Here is an 18,550-nt window from a genome sequence, read left to right on the forward strand (position 1 = left end):
AAAGTTGACAGATGATAATAGTTATTTTTCATCTCGTTAGAAGCAAAAATTTATGTCAAATGTCAAATAAAGCTATTCAAACAAATATCTATAAAATACGGGTTTTAGGTGGTCCGCCTGACTCACGATCGAAAGGTCCTGAGTTCGATCCCTACCTCGAGCAGATGTTTTCTCTAGAGTCTAGAGAATTTAGCTCGTTGGAGTTGGGATGATTATGTAACGTCACATGGCTGACGAACTGCAAATAGCTAAGGTGTTCACTAGGTGAATCGGGGAGTTATTAACATTACCTACCCAGAACACGGGACTAATAACCAGATCAGTCTATATACATATTTGAAAATATTGACAAATTTCATAAAACTTTCAATATACATACATTAGATAATGAGTGATTTTTTGATGGTATCTTTTTGGCAACACTGTTTTTGACAGATCACGCGTGAATCGTATCTTGTGTCATTGTCAAACTTGTTCAATTCGGTCTATAATTTAACCATGAATCTTACGAATGAATAACACTTGCAAATTATAGAATTTTATTATCAAAATTCACGCTCGGTGAAGAAAGTGCATCGTGCACTTCTTCCAATTTATGGGCAGTTTCGTCGGCCTACTGAGGGAGCTATTCGAAAGCTCGCGACTAAATTTCGAACCCAGTTTACATTATTGGACATTAAACCACCAACACGCATACCTACGTAGAGTGAGGACCGAAAAAAATATTGCGGCTGTATCCGCCAGTGTTCGTGATGACCGTGAAATGTCGATTCACCGCCGTTCGCAGCAATTGGGCCTCTATTACTCCACTACGTGAAAAATTTTGAGAAAGGATTTGGGTGTAGAACCTTATAAGATACAGCTGGTGCAAGAATTGAAGCCACACGACCTACCACAACGTCTAATATTTGGTGAATGGACGCTGGCAAAGTTGGAGGAAGATCCACATTCTTATCGAAAAATTGTGTTCAGCGACGAGGCTCATTTCTGCTTGAATGGATAAGTTAACAAGCAAAATTGCCGCATCTGGATTGAAGACCAGCCACAAGCATTGCAAGAGCTACCGATGCATCCCGAAAAACTCACTGTTTGGTGTGGATTGTGGGTCGGTGGGATCATCGGGTCGTACTTCTTCAAAAACGACAATAGCCGGAACGTTACTGTGAATGGCGAGCGCTACCGTGTGATGATTGACGACTTTTTGTTGCCCAAAATGGAAGAATTAGACATGCCTGACATGTGGTTTCAACAAGACGGTGCCACATGCCACACGGCACGCGAAACAATGGCCCAATTAAGAACCGCCTTCGGTGAACAGCATATCTCACGTTTGGGGCCCGTCAATTGGCCGCCTAGATCGTGTGATTTAACGCCTTTGGATTATTTCTTGTGGGGTCATGTTAAAGCTCATGTCTACAAGGATAAACCAGCAACGACTGACTCTCTGGAAGCCAATATTGAAGCATTTATACGTGAAATACCGGTCGATATGTTAGAGAGAGTGTGCCAAAATTAGACCTTACGCATGGATCATCTGAAGCGGAGCCGCTGAAAACATTTTCATGAAATCATCTACAAACAATAAATTATATTGATTGTTCTATCGATTCCAAAAAAGATTCAATCAATTTTTTCAAACTTTTTGTGTTGTTTTGAAAATTAAATCCTATACCTCTTAAAAAATCACCCATTGGAAGGCAAAAAAAATTTCTTCACTTTCCATGTGTGAGTCTCACATCAAATTCTCCTAATTGGGTGAAGCATGTATAATCACTTTCCCGAAAATGTCAAAGCAACAAAGGCATTATATTATCTTGTTTCAAATAAACTTCCAGTGACTTCCTATTGGCAAATTTTATTTACTCACTAGATGAGTATTTTGAAACAATGTTTGTATATCGGATGCACAAATTGAAGATGCATGTGTAATATTTCGTTGCCCCTACTGTGTATTTCTTATTTTGAATAAACAGAAAACAACAAGCCACTTGTTAGGATAATTTACACCGCATCATTTTTAAATGAGCGTATTTTCGTCCTGCTGTTCGAATACCATCAGCAGCGAATGTTGAGAAGAAGACTTTCCGTTCGCTCCTAATAGCGCAGTTTTCTCGCCATTTTCATTCAGTGAACAATCCGGGGATGAATTATCCATAAGCAAGAAGTTGTTGGTGGTGGTAGCACTGCTGGTGGACGGGAGACTGTGAATATCTGGCGAAGCTAGAGGAGGGAACGCTTTGGGAGATGCCTCAAGCGATTCCTTCAGATGCATCACTGGATAAGATTCCCTGAAATGTGTGAGTGGAGTCAAATATCAAGACAATTGGATTACTCAAAATTGGAAATGCAAAGGGTGGATCTGTGTCTTTTCATCAAACACAACATATAGGGCGAATCCACAAAGTTGAATTTTGAACGGGATAAGATATCATGTTCTGAAGAATACCAGCCCCAACGTTCAATTTCTGGGGAGTTTGTGAATGAGGGACAAGGACCACAATTTTAAGCAGGTCAGGATATTCTTCAAAAGGAAATAATGTTCAAAATATATCCTATAGCTTCAGATGATATATCCACACATTCTCTGATTATTTTTGTGTATACTTCATCATATCCTGTGCGTTTCTTAATGTCTAACGAGGCTATAACTGTTTTTACTTCATCCGTAGGACTGGTTGGCGAAACGAGCGTTGAGAGACAATTTTCTGTTCTAGTGTGGGAAAAATGTATTAGTAGATTAAATCTAAATGTGTTAACCTGTATCCAGATGTACTGGAGGTCTGAGAAATGGCAGAATCCTCATCCCAGGATCCATCGGCTATTTTACCTCTTGTCGCTATCCTGAGACGGTGTGAGTCGGCTAGAGGATCAGCTTTCTGAGCCTCCTGTTGTTTCGGCTGTGAATGAGCAGCAATGTCTGCTTGGACCATTTCGGGTTGTTGAATCGTAGGCTGTGATATTACTGACGGTGTTAATGGAGGAGATTCGAAATCCTGATGCTGAGGTGTCGGTGTCGCCATTTCAGCCTCCAACTTCATGTGTGCCAACTACAAAAATTTATGATTTCGAGTTTTTCTCAAATTGAAAAAATGTAAAAAACTTGAATTTCTTGAGCTCTTACAAGTTACACAAATATACCGTGTGACACAGACTTATGGTACACCCACTTTTTTTTCCTTTATTTCTCTAGCGATATTTCTGAAACTTGGAACATTGAATATGCTCACTAGACGGCACTTTTTGAAATATTTGTAAAACAAATTCACCTTCCAGCTTTTCCGGAAATGACAACAACTTTTGATTTTCGAATAAGACATCCTATATATTATCACAAGAACGGTTAGGGAAGATCATGAGAAATCCAACGATACCAGGTTTGATGGTGTTATCTCTAATGACTACGGAGATATCGCCATTTATTTTATACATTAGCTCAATGAGTAGGACAGAGAAACTTTTTCTGGAGGGTCCATCCAACTCTCTCTCTCACACTCATTGAGCTTATGGATGAAATAAATGGCGATACCTCCGTAGTCATTAGAGATAACACCATCAAACCTGGTATCGTTGGATTCCTCATGATCTTCCCTAACCGTTCTTGTGATAATATATAGGATGTCCTATTTGAAAATCAAAAGTTGTTGTCATTTACGGAAAAGCCGGAAGTTGAATTTTTTTACAAATATTTCAAAAAGTGCCGTCTAGTGAGCATATTCAATGTTCCAAGTTTCAGAAATATCGCTAGAGAAATAAAGGAAAAAAAAGTGGGTGTACCATAAGTCTGTGTCACACGGTATATGAGGATGACTCAGTATGCATCAATTATTTCTAGGCCTGGGTTGAAAATGCCTAGTTTCCTTCAATAACTTTGAGAATTTTGAATTGTATTATGAAAATTGATAAAAAATTATAATTTGTAAAATTTTTTGTTGTTCTGCTAATCTTTGAGTCCTCTCCAGCTGTAATTCTAGCTCAAGAATGTGACTTTCTATATTTTCATCATTTCTAACACTATGAAAGTCATATACAGATATTTCTTTACAATCCGAAATCCATTAGGAATATTAAAAAATCCTTTCTTATTGCACATCTGCAACATAAAACGAACCTACATACAAAATTTCAGCCTCCGAAATATAGAGGTACGGAAAAAAGGTGATAAAAAGCTAATTTTCATATGTAAACGATCCCCTTTTAACCCCGCGGGGGGCGACCCAGTTAGTATATTTGAAAATCCTTCCTTAGTGCGCATCTAAGACCTAAAAAGCACCTATATACCAAATTTCAGCTTCCTAAAGTCTATCCAAATCCAAGACAGAGTAAAACAAAACAAAACCGAAGCGTGATGTTCACGTGATCGCCCAGTATCAGATGGAAAGGGCCGCGTTCATTGGTGAATTCGCCTTCTTGGTACGAGTTCGGTACCAGCACAGGGTTGTAATCAGTCGTTTGCGTGTTTATGTGGCGTGCGTTATAGTATATTGTTTAAAATTGTTTTCCAAGATGTCCAGTACAGACACTGCTGATGACACTGTGAGCTATCCTCTGAGTCCAGCCAGGTAACGATCCAAAAAAAGGCATTTGTGTTGAGATGAAAGAAGTGATTTTAAATGTGTTCAAGAAAGAGATGGAAGAAATTGAGATTGTCGACGAAGTCGTATCGAAAGTTTCCAATAAAATTGGAGTGTGTTGCGCTTCGATTTACAATGTTTTACGGGAATATAAACAAAATCATACATTTTCCAAACCGAATACAAATCAGAATCGTCAAACCATTATAAAATCAATAGATGATGCTGATGTAATCATGTAATCAGGAGGAAAGTGCATAAGTACTTTTTCAGAAATGAAATACCCACGATAGACAAAGTACTCGCAGAAATAAATGAAGATTCAATAAAGTATTGAAATATTTGAATTTTGTATGGAAAAAACGAGGGCGCTATAGTTTATTATTGGATAGAGAGGAAATTGTGTTATAGAGGAGAGAGTATTTGACCAAAATCAAATATTGTAGGGAACAACAGAAAACAATTTATTATATGGATGAAACCTGGGTTAATGCTGGTCATACTACCCCTAAAGTATGGGTCGATGAAACTGTGACCTCATCTAGGAGGGCCTTTCTAGATGGACTATCCACCGGATTAACAAATCCATTAGGTAAACTTATATTTATATTAAGACCTGTCTCAATCTCAATATATTAAAAGTAACCCTCGTATTTGTTTCATTTACTTACATACCTCTTCATGATTTCAGGTAAAGGAAAACGGCTTATTATTTGTCACATTGGCAATGAGAATGGGTTTATTGCTGAAGGGCTGTGGTGCTTCGAGTCGAAGAAAACTGGAGATTATCACGAAGAAATGAACGGTGAATCTTTCGAACAATGGTTTTCCAAAGTTCTACCCCATCTGGAGGATAATGCTGTGATTGTAATGGACAATGCACCTTATCATTCGCGACGGTTAGAGAAGATTCCGACAACGTCTTCAAAGAAGGTTGAAATCCAAAATTGGCTGCGATCAAAGAATTTTAGCTTTGAAGACTCAATGCTAAGAGTACAGCTACTAAAAATTGTCAAGGAGTGCAAGCTTGAATACCAAAAATAAATAGTCGATGAGATGGCAGTAGGACAAAACAAAATTGTCCTTTGCCTGCCTCCATACCACTGCGAGCTCAATCCCATCGAGTTAATATGGGCGGATGTGAAGAATTTTGTAGCTCAGCATAACACCACGTTCAAATTTGCAGATCTCAAAGTACTTTTTGATGAGGCTTTGAAAAGAGTCACAGCGGAGAAATGGGAGAAGTGTATTCGGCATGTGATATCGGAAGTCGAGACAAAGATATGGAAGCTTGATCACATAATAGAGGCACAAATCAAGCCACTGATAATTCAGATTGGTGAGGATGACACTACTGAAGAAGAGACAAATTCATCCAGTTGAATAATTTTTATTAATATTCCTTTTGATTTTACATAAAATAAAAATTATCAATAAAGAAATAATTACGTCTCTTTTCATATAATGCTTGAGTGCGCTGTGAAAAATCCAATGAAAATCTTTTGATATTACACATATTATCTGCATTTTTACCGTTAAACTGCAAAACTTGTGCATTTCACTCGTTATTATAAAAAAGTTTTCCTAAGTATGATATAGCATTTGCGATCAACAAGATGTTGTTTCTGAATACGACCCTGGCCAATTCTTGGGATTTTCAATATCACGTGCGTAGGGCATGTCAATGTTTACATCCACTCTATCTTGGATTTGAATTTGCCTTTCTATGTTTTTTACCACTTTTATTTGTAACTAACGTTACTGCAGTTTCGTTCTAGACGGATATTTTCAAACTTATACAATAAACTTGTATAAGTTTGAAAATGTCCGTATAGGACGAAACTGCGTAACGTTAGTTACAAATAAAAGTAGTAAAAAACATAGAAAGTTTCTTTTCTCTTTTCTTCATTATAATTTCCTACCACGTAGTAACGGCTACATCCATCAATTTATTTCGCATTTATAAGTATGGATTTTCTGTATGCCAATGTGGTGTTCTGATTATAATCTCAATCAAAGAAAATATTTTGCACACAATATAAACTTCAATTTCACTGGTCTGTTGTTCCAAACGATTATTGAGAATAAAAATCATTTTTGACATTTTTAATAAACCATGGATTGTGCTTTTCATGGCTCCTTTCATATTACATTTTCTTACCTCGGCTCGTCGATTTTTCTTGCTTCTTCTAATGCGGAATGTTTTTCGACTTTGTGGTTTGATTCTCTGTAACTTCGATTTGTTGGGATATATCTCTCCTGAGCTATCGTCGGCAGGACTAGCAGGACTCAAAGGAGTCGTAGAAGTTTCACCTGATAAACGAATAAACGTAGAAACTTGACCCAAAAATGAATTGAACATATACTCACAATCAATATTTACAATCAAACTGTTTCACGAGTACTACAGTGTAAGATGCTCAAACGTTTGGATCACATAATACATTTAAACCACTACTTTGATAAATATGAAATGAAAAGCAATGGGATTTACCTGAAGAATGTCTAAATTCTACGGAAGATACAAAGCGGAGTTTATGAGCCTTGTGTGACATTAGGGATTCAGATTTTGGTAGAGTTAGAGGTACACCGTGATCGTCACTGACTGAAGATCTTTGAGAAGATCGATCTGAAACATTCACATGCATACATCGAAAAGTGAATACTGGAAGACGATGTGGGTCACCATCTAGTTTCTAAAACAGTTAATTTATTTCAGCTCGTTATTGAATGATCAAGAATTAGTAAGTTTTACTTCAAAAATTAGTACCGCTTTATATTCGATCCACTGATATTGCAATTCTATTATGTAATACTGATTGTGTTGCTTCATCTCCATATTCATATCTTCATTATATGAATTTAACTAGATCATTTATAACTATTTTGAAAATATTTGGACCTGAAATTGGACCCTGAGGAACTTCAAATCATCTCTAAATCAAGAAATAATATTCCTCTAACTCATTTTTCACAGTAATAAATATTCCCCACATTCTACTGGGGAGAATCCCAACTTTGAGCGATCCTTCGGCAGACAAATTCAGGTAGATGTTAGTGTTTATCATTATAAAAATATTTGACGGTGACTGGAATAAATAACTTCTAGTCCGGTCAAATTAGACCGAATAATAAGAGTAAAGCTACCTAAATTCCCACCAAGCTGAAAATCAGTAAGATTGTTTAAAATATGATTAAAAATGAAATTTGAAAGTTTTCCATATTTTCCCTGTATGGAAAGAATGTATTCAAGGTCAAAGTCAAAAAAATTAGTTTTTTGCGATTTTCAGAAAAACGGTTAGTTTTATCATCAAAATACTGAGCCAAAAATGATGGACCATAAAATTATCAACAAAAAAATGTATCGATACTTTTTTTCCTACGAGCCACCGTTTTTGAGTTATAATAATTCAAAAAGTTGTAAAAGTTATAATCGTCATTATATGCATGAGTACGCCACGTATGTACATCTCTGTAGTTGTTACATGTTAAAATATTTTTCTATCGGTCATTGTATATGAATTATCTCCCTACCCTTTATCGTTGTTTGATGACATCGAGATGGGTAAAACACATACATAAGTCTACCATTTACGATTGTTTCGAAAAGGTAGATTTTGATATTATCAACACAAATGCCACATACATCATTGACGGAGGATACTTACTACATTGCGTTGTGAGGGATAGCGAAGAAAAATTTAACGTTATCTTAGATAAATACGTACAGTATGTACGTCGACATTTTGGTTCCAGAGTCACTGTCGAATTTAATGGCTATAATGATTGTACGAGAAATACCAAAGCTGCAGAACAACGTCGTCGAACTTTAGCAACATCTACATCAATTGATATTTTATTTGATGAAAATATAGTTCCAACCAGTCAACAAATATTTCTTACAAATACTCAAAACAAGTCTCGGTCCATTTCAATGTTGAAAAAAATTTACTGCTGAAAATGTATTGGTAAAACAAGCTCATAATGATGCTCATATATTGATAATCGAAAATATATATATATCATCAAAAAGTTTATCTACTTTTGCAAAGTGTTAAAATCATGTACTATTTTGTTCAACGTTTTTAAAATAGTAATTCAACTCGACAAGATATTATCACTAACGGCATTCGCTTTCTTCTTTCTATGTAAAGAGTTCCTAAAAAAACTACCTGCTTAGATAAGTATAGATATGCATGTTTCGTTAAAAATACCAAAAGTAAAAAACAAGTACAATTACCTTATCTTCCTCCAACCTTAGTTGCTGCTCATCAATATCTTTCTCGGGTATTTTCAAGTGTGGCTTGGTTATCAGCTAGACTCTACAGACTGGGGTTGGTAGTTGATCAAAAATTCATTAGAACCAGTGCAAACGTGCACTGCGCCGGAAAAACTGCTCAACACAATTTTTTGCAACTGCAAAAAGGGGTGCAGTGCTGAATGTGGTTGCAAAACGGTCCGTGCTCCAATAATGAATCACCAACAGTGGAGGATTCGTTTGATTCCAACGAAGCGACATGCGATTCTTCGCTTTTAACGCAGTTCACATGTACTCAGGATGAAGATGAAGGAGAAGAAGAAGAAGAACAAGACGAACAAGAACAAGAAGATCAAAAAGAAGAACAAGAAGAAGAGTTTGAAAGTTACAACTAGGACGATTAAATTTCACTACTTTTTTTTTAACTTAAATTGCTTTTATATTTTCAATCTCTGGTAATATCCATTATTTTGTAATAGTTTCAAATTAAACAGGATCACAACTGACCCGTGGAATAGGCCTACTGGGGAAACCACGTTTAAAAAAACGCGCAAAGTACACTAGTTAGCTTGGAAACGTGTGCATATTTCAACGACTACAACTTTTATCGCGAAAAACTCATTTTTTGACCTTTGACCTTGAATAGAACTTTTTCCATACAGGGGAAAGATAGGGAACTTTCAAATTTTATTTTTAATAATATTTTAAACAATCTTACTGATTTTCAGCTTGGTGGGAACTTAAGTAGCTTCGAATGTCTAAATTGACCGGACTATTCATGGAATATTAAACATTTAAACCGGTTTCTTAATACCATATTCTTTGATCATGGAATAACTGACCAATTATTCGAATTGCTTTTGGGTCTTACCAGGCTGAACAGGTGTAGTTCCATTTCCATTAGTTTCATGTACTTCACTCATACTCAGATTAGTTGCTTGATTTGGAGTTGAAACATGACTTGTGCTAGTTGAAGATTCTGAGACGAAAGTAATACGAGTTTCATACGTACGAGATCAGAAAGGTCAAAAAAAATGTTATCATAAATGCTTTCCAAGCGCATTTCTTCATTTTGTCTGTATCTTAAACTAATATTGAATGAAATCAAATAAAACAGACCTGTACTGAAGAACGCGTTGTGTTACGTTGTTCAACGGGGGTGGAAGAGAAATTTGGTTTTGGAATGAAAGTTAAACCCCCCTTCGGTATATTCCAAAACCGTATTGGTAACAAAAATAATTTTTTTCGGCCACTGAAAAGTTTACTCAAATGACCACTCGGCTAGCTCAGCAATTTGGGGTGAGTATGGAGAATAAATCCACCAAAGGGTGCTGTTCTTGATATTTTACAAAAACTTTATTGAATCTTTAACAGGTTTCAAATAACATACAATGACAAATATCAAGAGAGAATATGCAGTGTTTGTATCAACCCAAAGTGGTTTTGAGGGGTATTTCTCAAAGCAGATTAATATATATATACATATATATAACAGAAATGCTTCCGTGCATGTGTGATCACACCTGATTCGAGCACGTTACTCAACAGGAAACAAATTCAATAAATCTATCAATAATAATTCTAATCTAACACTGAATCATTTACAAAACTCAGTAATCACAAATTTGATACAAATCAAAGTTACACTGACTGATAAGGGCAAAATAACAGTTTGATGCAGCACTTCTTATGAAATAGAGGCAGCAAATCGTGTTAAGGCAAGTCTCTAGTACTCGTAAAGCGTTAAGGATGCTAATGATTACGCAATGTATTGTTAAACAAACTGAATCGGTGTCAAGCACAGCTGCGGCAAGCTTTAGGCATTCATAAAGCTATAATAATTGATCAAGTGTGTTTATATGCCGCGGAATGCAGCAGGATACAGCGGAATGCAACAGGATGCAGCGTGCATGCAAACTCACGATGGTATTTCCCAGGTTGTGACATGTATTGCACCAGTTAGGCCATAGCAAAAAGAAACGGACTCACCAGAATAAATCAAATGAATAATGCTACTGTTACTTATCATGCAGCTCCGTGATGTCCAACTTAAATGCAATATCTAACAATGGCGGCTGGTGGTCTGAAGCGGCCGTTTCGAGAGGCTAGGGCAAAACACCAAATCCGACCTCTTGTCGGGATCCCGTACCAGCAAACTCCTTGTACTCGTACTCGGGACTCTCGAGTCTTTCCCTTACGAACCCAAAATACTTTGGAATGCAACAATTTCTCCAAATTGTTAACAAAATTAGGAAAAGACCTCTTGTTTCTTCCTCGTCTCCACGAACCAACCTCTCCTCTCTTTTTCTTTTTTCCCCTCCTCCTATAACCTATTTCCGCCTTTCCATTCCTACTTATTGAAATTCCTCATATAACACTCTTTCTTGCCTTTAGACTTCCTATAATTGATCAAGGTGATTGTTTGAATGTTCATAACGGTCACCTTTTACGTAACACAGCTGCAGCTATTTTATAATTCGCCTGAATCAAATTTTACCGCCAGGAAGTAAACCTGACTAGTTCGGTAGTCGATCTTTCTCGACCGGCTTGCGAACTACGACGGCAGCAAATGACACCTATGACAAAGGCAACATCTAGGTTTTGTTTACTTTTCCAAATGCGTCAATTGAATATCAAAACAGGAATGCCAAGTAAGTATTGACAATTGTAACATATTGGCCTTCCCTCTACACTCATTATTTTCATCTCTTTATATAAATGAATGAAGATATTTTGACTTTTCTTCCTTTTCTGGAGTACCAAGTTTGTTTATAATAATAAATTCCTTTAAAATGTTCTTAATCAAAGGTAGACAACCAACCCTACTTGGCAGTTGTAGTGTGGGCTGCCTATCTGAACTGATATTAGTGTATTTACATAGAATAAAATAGCCCAATGTTACTTGGCGGGAAACCGGCACGTAACATCCCCCCCCTTACGCAAAGAAAATTTCGCAGAAATTTTTCAGCTGGAAAATAGTCTATTGTTCATCATCTTCAGAAAGGACGCTAAATGTATCTTGAGCTCCATCCGGTTTCAAATCTTTAACGTTCCAGATCCCCTGAGATTTACCCTTAGCATCCTTCAGTTCATAGGCCCATGGCGATACCTTCTTGAGGATCGTGAACGGACCGATAAACCTGGGGGCTAGTTTCGCTGAGAAATATTGTGCAGCATTGGACTGGAAATGTCCCTTTCGCCACACCTTATCCCCCACGTCGTACTGAACGTTACGGTGACGCAAATTATAGTGATTTTCTCCCTTTTTGAAAGCCTTGTCCAGACGCGACCTCACCTCCTTAAATATCCTTTTGAAATGTTCTGACGAATTTTCCAAACTCAAACTAGGTTTGGCATCAGGAAGGTTGTCTATCAAAACATGATCATTGCCATGAAGGCACATTTCTCTCCCGAAATTTACGTAATATGGAGTTTTACCTGTACTTTCGTGAAGGGAAGTACGAATGGCACATGCTACTTTCGGTAGTACCTGGTCCCAGTGTCGATGATTATGTTGAATATATCCACGAAGCATCACCTCAACGGTACGGTGTTGACGCTCACATGGATTACCCTGAGAATGATAAAAGGGGGTCCGAATAGACTTGACTCCATATGCTTCAAGCAGTTTTCCCATCTCGTGACTAATAAATGGCTTTCCGTTATCAGATACTATAGATCGCGGTACTCCAAATAAGAGAAACACATTTTCCTCCAAGAGTTTAACTATGGTTTTTGCATTTGCCAATCGCATCGGAAAGAATAAACAGAATTTTGAAAAATAGTCCGAAATACTCAAAATATAGCAATATCCCGATGTTGACTTCGGCAACGGTCCCACCACATCTACAGATATAGTTTCCCATGGTTTTCGAACAGATGGACGACCTGATAGAAAACCTGCCGGAGCCTTCTGTTCCGGTTTTTGGGCTCGACACACTACACAAGAGTTGATATATCGAACAATATCTGATTTCATTTTAGGCCAGTAATATTTGCAAAGGATTCGCCCATAAGTTTTATGAATGCCGCCGTGACCTGAAGTGGGGTTGTCATGATTTTCTTTCAAGATATTTTTGCGATGACTTTTGGGCACCACTATTTTCCACGAATCTTTGCACCGTTTGTAGACGTAATCATCATCGCATCGCCATAAAGGAAAATTGAGTGGATATTTCGATATTTTATCCCTCATTTTTGAAAGCCAGTTATCTTTTCCGCCTGGGAAAAGATGTGGGTTTTTAGTATCTATCGTATCCACGATAGGCACAGACCGGGACAGAGCATCTGGCACGACGTGGTCTTTGCCCTTTCGATGCTCGATATCAAAGCTGTATTGCTGAAGCTTCACGCTCCATCTGGCTAGTCGCCCTGTAGGATCCTTTAGATCATTAAGCCACTTAAGGGCAAAATGATCCGTGATAACTTTGAAATGTGTGGCTTCGATATAGGGACGGAATTTCTCTATCGCCCAGAGAACGCCAAGACACTCCTTTTCGGTCACACTGAATTTCCTTTCATTTGGAGATAACGAACGACTAATGTAACTTATGACTTTCTCATTTCCATCGGAGTCTTCCTGAGTTAAAACAGCTCCAAGTCCAAAGTCACTGGAATCTGTCTGCACACAAAACGGACGTTCAAAGTCGGGACAAGACATCACGGGGGCTGTAACTAACAGTTCCTTGATTCGGGTGAAAGCATTCTCACATACATCATTCCAGGCAAATTTAATACCTTTCCTCAGTAAATTAGTTAAAGGAGCCACAACCGCGGCAAAATTTGGTATGAAACGACGATACCAACTTGTCATTCCGAGGATTCTTCTGACCTCCTTCACATTCTTCGGTCTTGGAACATTGAGAATGGCTGACACCTTATCTGGATCAACATGGAGACCAAGTTTGTCCACCACATACCCCAGATATTTCAGTTCTGAACGACAGAAGTTACATTTCTCCCTTGATACTTTCAACCCCGCCTTCTTGAGTCTACTAAATACCTCCTCCAAAATTTGTAAATGTTTTTCGAATGTTTGAGTAACTATAACGATGTCGTCGAGGTAGACGAATACAAAGGGTTCCAAATCAGCACCCAAGACTCCATCTATCAACCTTTGCCATGTAGAACTTGAGTTATGCAGGCCCATTGGCATGCGTCTGAACTGGAATAGACCCCGACCCGGAACGGTAAATGCAGTTATTGGTTTAGATTCCTCAGCGAGCGGTACCTGCCAGAAAGCACTCTTTATATCAAGTGAGGTAAGGTAAGCCGCATCTCTGAGCTTATCCAAAGTGCTTGAAATTAAAGGCAGTGGGTAAGCGTCCCGTTCAGTAACCTTATTTACTTTACGGAAATCTATACAAAATCTATAAGAACCATCCTTCTTTTTGACCATCACGATAGGTGACGCCCATGGTGAAGAAGAAGGCTCTACTACACCTTGCCGTAGCATTTCATCTAGCTCTTCATTTACGTGTTTTTGCAAAGCCGGTGATATTGGATAAAATCTCTGCTTGATTGGCTCTGCCTTGGTTCGTATGACGTGACTGACCAGGGAAGTGCAACCAAGTTCCAATGACACCTCCTTGAAAATGGATTCTATTAACTTTTCCAGCCGCGTTTTCTGAATATCTGACAGATGCTCGTTACTGGTTATACTAGCAACTCGAACTTCCATTGGACATTCAGAGAAAGTCCAATTGTTATTCCTGAGATCTGGAACTAGACCAAGTTGACGCCAAAAATCCGCTCCCAATATCAATTGATGAGGAAAAGAAGGTACCACAAGTGTTTTCAGGATGACCACCTTATCCAATACTCGAAACGGAATATCATAAGAGCCACTCACCAAGCATTCACCACCGTTTGCCACCGTGCAAACTTGGACCGTAGATGTATGCATGTTTAAATTCAAGCTTCGTATAACTTCCCAACCTCTCCGACCCAATATTGTACGGGATGATCCGGAATCGAGTAGTCCTACTAAATTGATTCCCAGAATGTTTACATTAAGGTAAGGTCTTTCATCTCCCTGAACATTAGCCAACACGTAATCTAAAATGCATTTAACGTGAGAGGGACTCTCTGAATTGACCGACTGATTGATTCGCGAGTCTACGACGCGGTCTGTTCGCGACCCGATTCCTCGTTTCCCGATTCCCTTTTACATTTGTCACACGTTCTGACAGTTTTGTCTAACGTTCCGCAACGATAACACCTCAGAATTTTAGGTGAATCGCAATCTTTTGCCATGTGACCAAAATGGCCACAATTGAAACACTTTACGTTCTGGAATCGCGTACTATGGATTGCTGCCAGTGCTGCTGAACCACTCGCTTCTTCTTGAAACTCCCCGTAGTGGTGATCTCTGTCGTATTCTACATGCACAGCGTCTGTTCGGTACCTTCCAGGATTGTACATGAATTCGGTTTCAGTAACAAGGTTTCTGTTCGTTGGAGGAGGTCTCCAGCGTTGAGTTCGCACATACAACTCTTCTGCCCTTCTGCCTAACTCCAATAATTCAGAAAAATGTAAAATTGGATCCAATGGCAGCCTAGACTGAATGTGGGGCAGCATGCGTTCTCGCATTAACTTGACCCTCTCAGCCTCTCTCGGTTTGGCTGTGAGTTTCCCAAATAAACTTTCCATATTTATCAGGTAAGTTGAGACATCCTCACGTTGACCCTGGGTACGACTTCGTATGTCATTCCAGATATCCTCATCGTAACTGGAAGACCTATAAAGCCGATTCAAATAGTACGTAACATCATCCCAAGAATTCAGTACTTCAGATGTATTTCTGTACCAGTGTAACGGGGTACCCTTCAGAAGGATAGGTGTATATTTGAGTAATTGAGATTTTGGGATATTACAAGCCACTCTCAGTTCCTCTACACGCTCTATGAAATTGGAAATACTCATATTTTGACCATCAAAACTGAGGTTCCATTTGGATATCGTGTTAAAATGTCGAGCTGACCCATCATCCCCATAAAAGCGGTCATGCTCCAGGTTTTCTTCCGAAAATCTGGGATGACGAAGATGACTCTCGTTTCCTATCCGAAAGTTGTTACCCCAGTCCCTATTGACTCTATTACCTAAATGAAGATTATCTGGCGTCGATCCAGATATATATGGGGGCTTGTTATTCTCGTTTCTGTTCAAAAACAGTTGAGGATTGATATCCCTTGTAGACGGATGATATGCTGAGAACGATACACGACGGTGTAGAGGAGATCCAAATAATGTATCAACCCTGTTGGCGATGTCTTCATCACTACGCTTTGATATAATATCCAACAATGACCGTTGCGACTTGTTAACAATGTTATCGCCTTCGCCCGCATCATTGTGTTCCTTGTGTTGCGGATTGGTTTCTATATTGATGATTTCCTGATCAATCGTATCTAACTTTTCACATAACTCCACGCATCGAGCTATAAGCTCATTTTTCCGCTCCTGAACACCCTCAGCGGCTATTCTACTAAGTCTACCCGAAACGTGTAACAGTCTTGATAGAATGCGCGAACGTTCATTTCTCGCGTTTTCATGATCAAAGTTATCAAGTTGTGTCTGTAGCTCATCTAATTTCTCAACACATTTCGCGATTTCCGTATCAGCATCTAAGTCATAGGAAAAAGAAGGCGTGTAACTGCCCCGTTTTTCTAGATAAATTCGTTGCCTTAACCGCATACGCAATTGATCGACCGTTCCCGATTCTGGTAACGCCCCTCTAACGCGAAGCTCATAGGCTAGTTCATCTGCTCGAAGTCTATTTACTTCCATGTCGATAAAGAAATGACGACAAGAAAAAAAACTCTCAAAGTTATCCTCTTATTCGCTTTGCAGAAGCGACTCTCCCCCTTCCCGAAAGAAAGAAGACCAATAAAAAGAAAAAGAAAAGACAACTCGACTCGAAACACCAACGGAGTTTATTGCTTTTCGATTAAAGTAATATTCAAAAATGAGAAAAAATAATCTTCTCTTGGTATTTATATTACCTTCTAGATGACCTTGTATATGCGTTAGTCTGAGTACTTACTTGTGGACCATCTGTAAGAGTCCGTACCCAAACAAAAAATAAATGCAATGTATAATGTAGAGGGATAGGTATACCAATATGAAATTCCACCCTGTATATTCACCTTATTACAAAGTAAACAAAATCTATCAACAGAAAAAAGTAAAAGACAAGTTATGATTCACAATAACCGACAAACCTGAAAAAACGTAGAATTAAAAAACATTTAAATTCAAAAAACAGACCACGATAAAAAACAATCTTCGCAAAATGTAACGTAGAATGCTTGCCTACACACTGATTTATATAAATAAACACTTGCCAAATACCATTACTTAACCGCACTAACAAGTAAAAAAAAAAAACACCCTTCCACTGCGGAGCTAGATGGGCGCCATTTGTTACGTTGTTCAACGGGGGTGGGAGAGAAATTTGGTTTTGGAATGAAAGTTAAACCCCCCTTCGGTATATTCCAAAACCGTATTGGTAACAAAAATATTTTTTCCGGTCACTGAAAAGTTTACTCAAATGACCACTCGGCTAGCTCAGCAATTTGGGGGTGAGTATGGAGAATAAATCCACCAAAGGGTGCTGTTCTTGATATTTTACAAAAACTTTATTGAATCTTTAACAGGTTTCAAATAACATACAATGACAAATATCAAGAGAGAATATGCAGTGTTTGTATCAACCCAAAGTGGTTTTGAGGGGTATTTCTCAAAGCAGATTAATATATATATACATATATATAACAGAAATGCTTCCGTGCATGTGTGATCACACCTGATTCGAGCACGTTACTCAACAGGAAACAAATTCAATAAATCTATCAATAATAATTCTAATCTAACACTGAATCATTTACAAAACTCAGTAATCACAAATTTGATACAAATCAAAGTTACACTGACTGATAAGGGCAAAATAACAGTTTGATGCAGCACTTCTTATGAAATAGAGGCAGCAAATCGTGTTAAGGCAAGTCTCTAGTACTCGTAAAGCGTTAAGGATGCTAATGATTACGCAATGTATTGTTAAACAAACTGAATCGGTGTCAAGCACAGCTGCGGCAAGCTTTAGGCATTCATAAAGCTATAATAATTGATCAAGTGTGTTTATATGCCGCGGAATGCAGCAGGATACAGCGGAATGCAACAGGATGCAGCGTGCATGCAAACTCACGATGGTATTTCCCAGGTTGTGACATGTATTGCACCAGTTAGGCCATAGCAAAAAGAAACGGACTCACCAGAATAAATCAAATGAATAATGCTACTGTTACTTATCATGCAGCTCCGTGATGTCCAACTTAAATGCAATATCTAACAATGGCGGCTGGTGGTCTGAAGCGGCCGTTTCGAGAGGCTAGGGCAAAACACCAAATCCGACCTCTTGTCGGGATCCCGTACCAGCAAACTCCTTGTACTCGTACTCGGGACTCTCGAGTCTTTCCCTTACGAACCCAAAATACTTTGGAATGCAACAATTTCTCCAAATTGTTAACAAAATTAGGAAAAGACCTCTTGTTTCTTCCTCGTCTCCACGAACCAACCTCTCCTCTCTTTTTCTTTTTTCCCCTCCTCCTATAACCTATTTCCGCCTTTCCATTCCTACTTATTGAAATTCCTCATATAACACTCTTTCTTGCCTTTAGACTTCCTATAATTGATCAAGGTGATTGTTTGAATGTTCATAACG

At 38.3% G+C, this 18,550-nt stretch overlaps 1 protein-coding gene across 1 annotated transcript in view; it reads right to left on the minus strand.

Moving 5' to 3' along the window:
- unc80 (unc80, NALCN channel complex subunit) overlaps positions 1 to 18,550 on the minus strand; it is a 72,858-nt gene continuing 54,308 nt past the window's right edge. Inside the window, 5 exon segments of the mRNA XM_074177303.1 lie at positions 1 to 2,288; positions 2,758 to 3,047; positions 6,733 to 6,884; positions 7,066 to 7,200; positions 9,701 to 9,808. Of these exon segments, the coding sequence (XP_074033404.1) occupies positions 2,018 to 2,288; positions 2,758 to 3,047; positions 6,733 to 6,884; positions 7,066 to 7,200; positions 9,701 to 9,808 (956 nt within the window). The 3' untranslated portion in view covers positions 1 to 2,017.

The sequence above is a fragment of the Leptinotarsa decemlineata genome, unplaced genomic scaffold, assembly GCF_025532065.1.
Source record: "Leptinotarsa decemlineata unplaced genomic scaffold, Ldec_3_MD MMD2_tig00002974_RagTag_RagTag, whole genome shotgun sequence".
Taxonomy (NCBI): domain Eukaryota; kingdom Metazoa; phylum Arthropoda; class Insecta; order Coleoptera; family Chrysomelidae; genus Leptinotarsa; species Leptinotarsa decemlineata.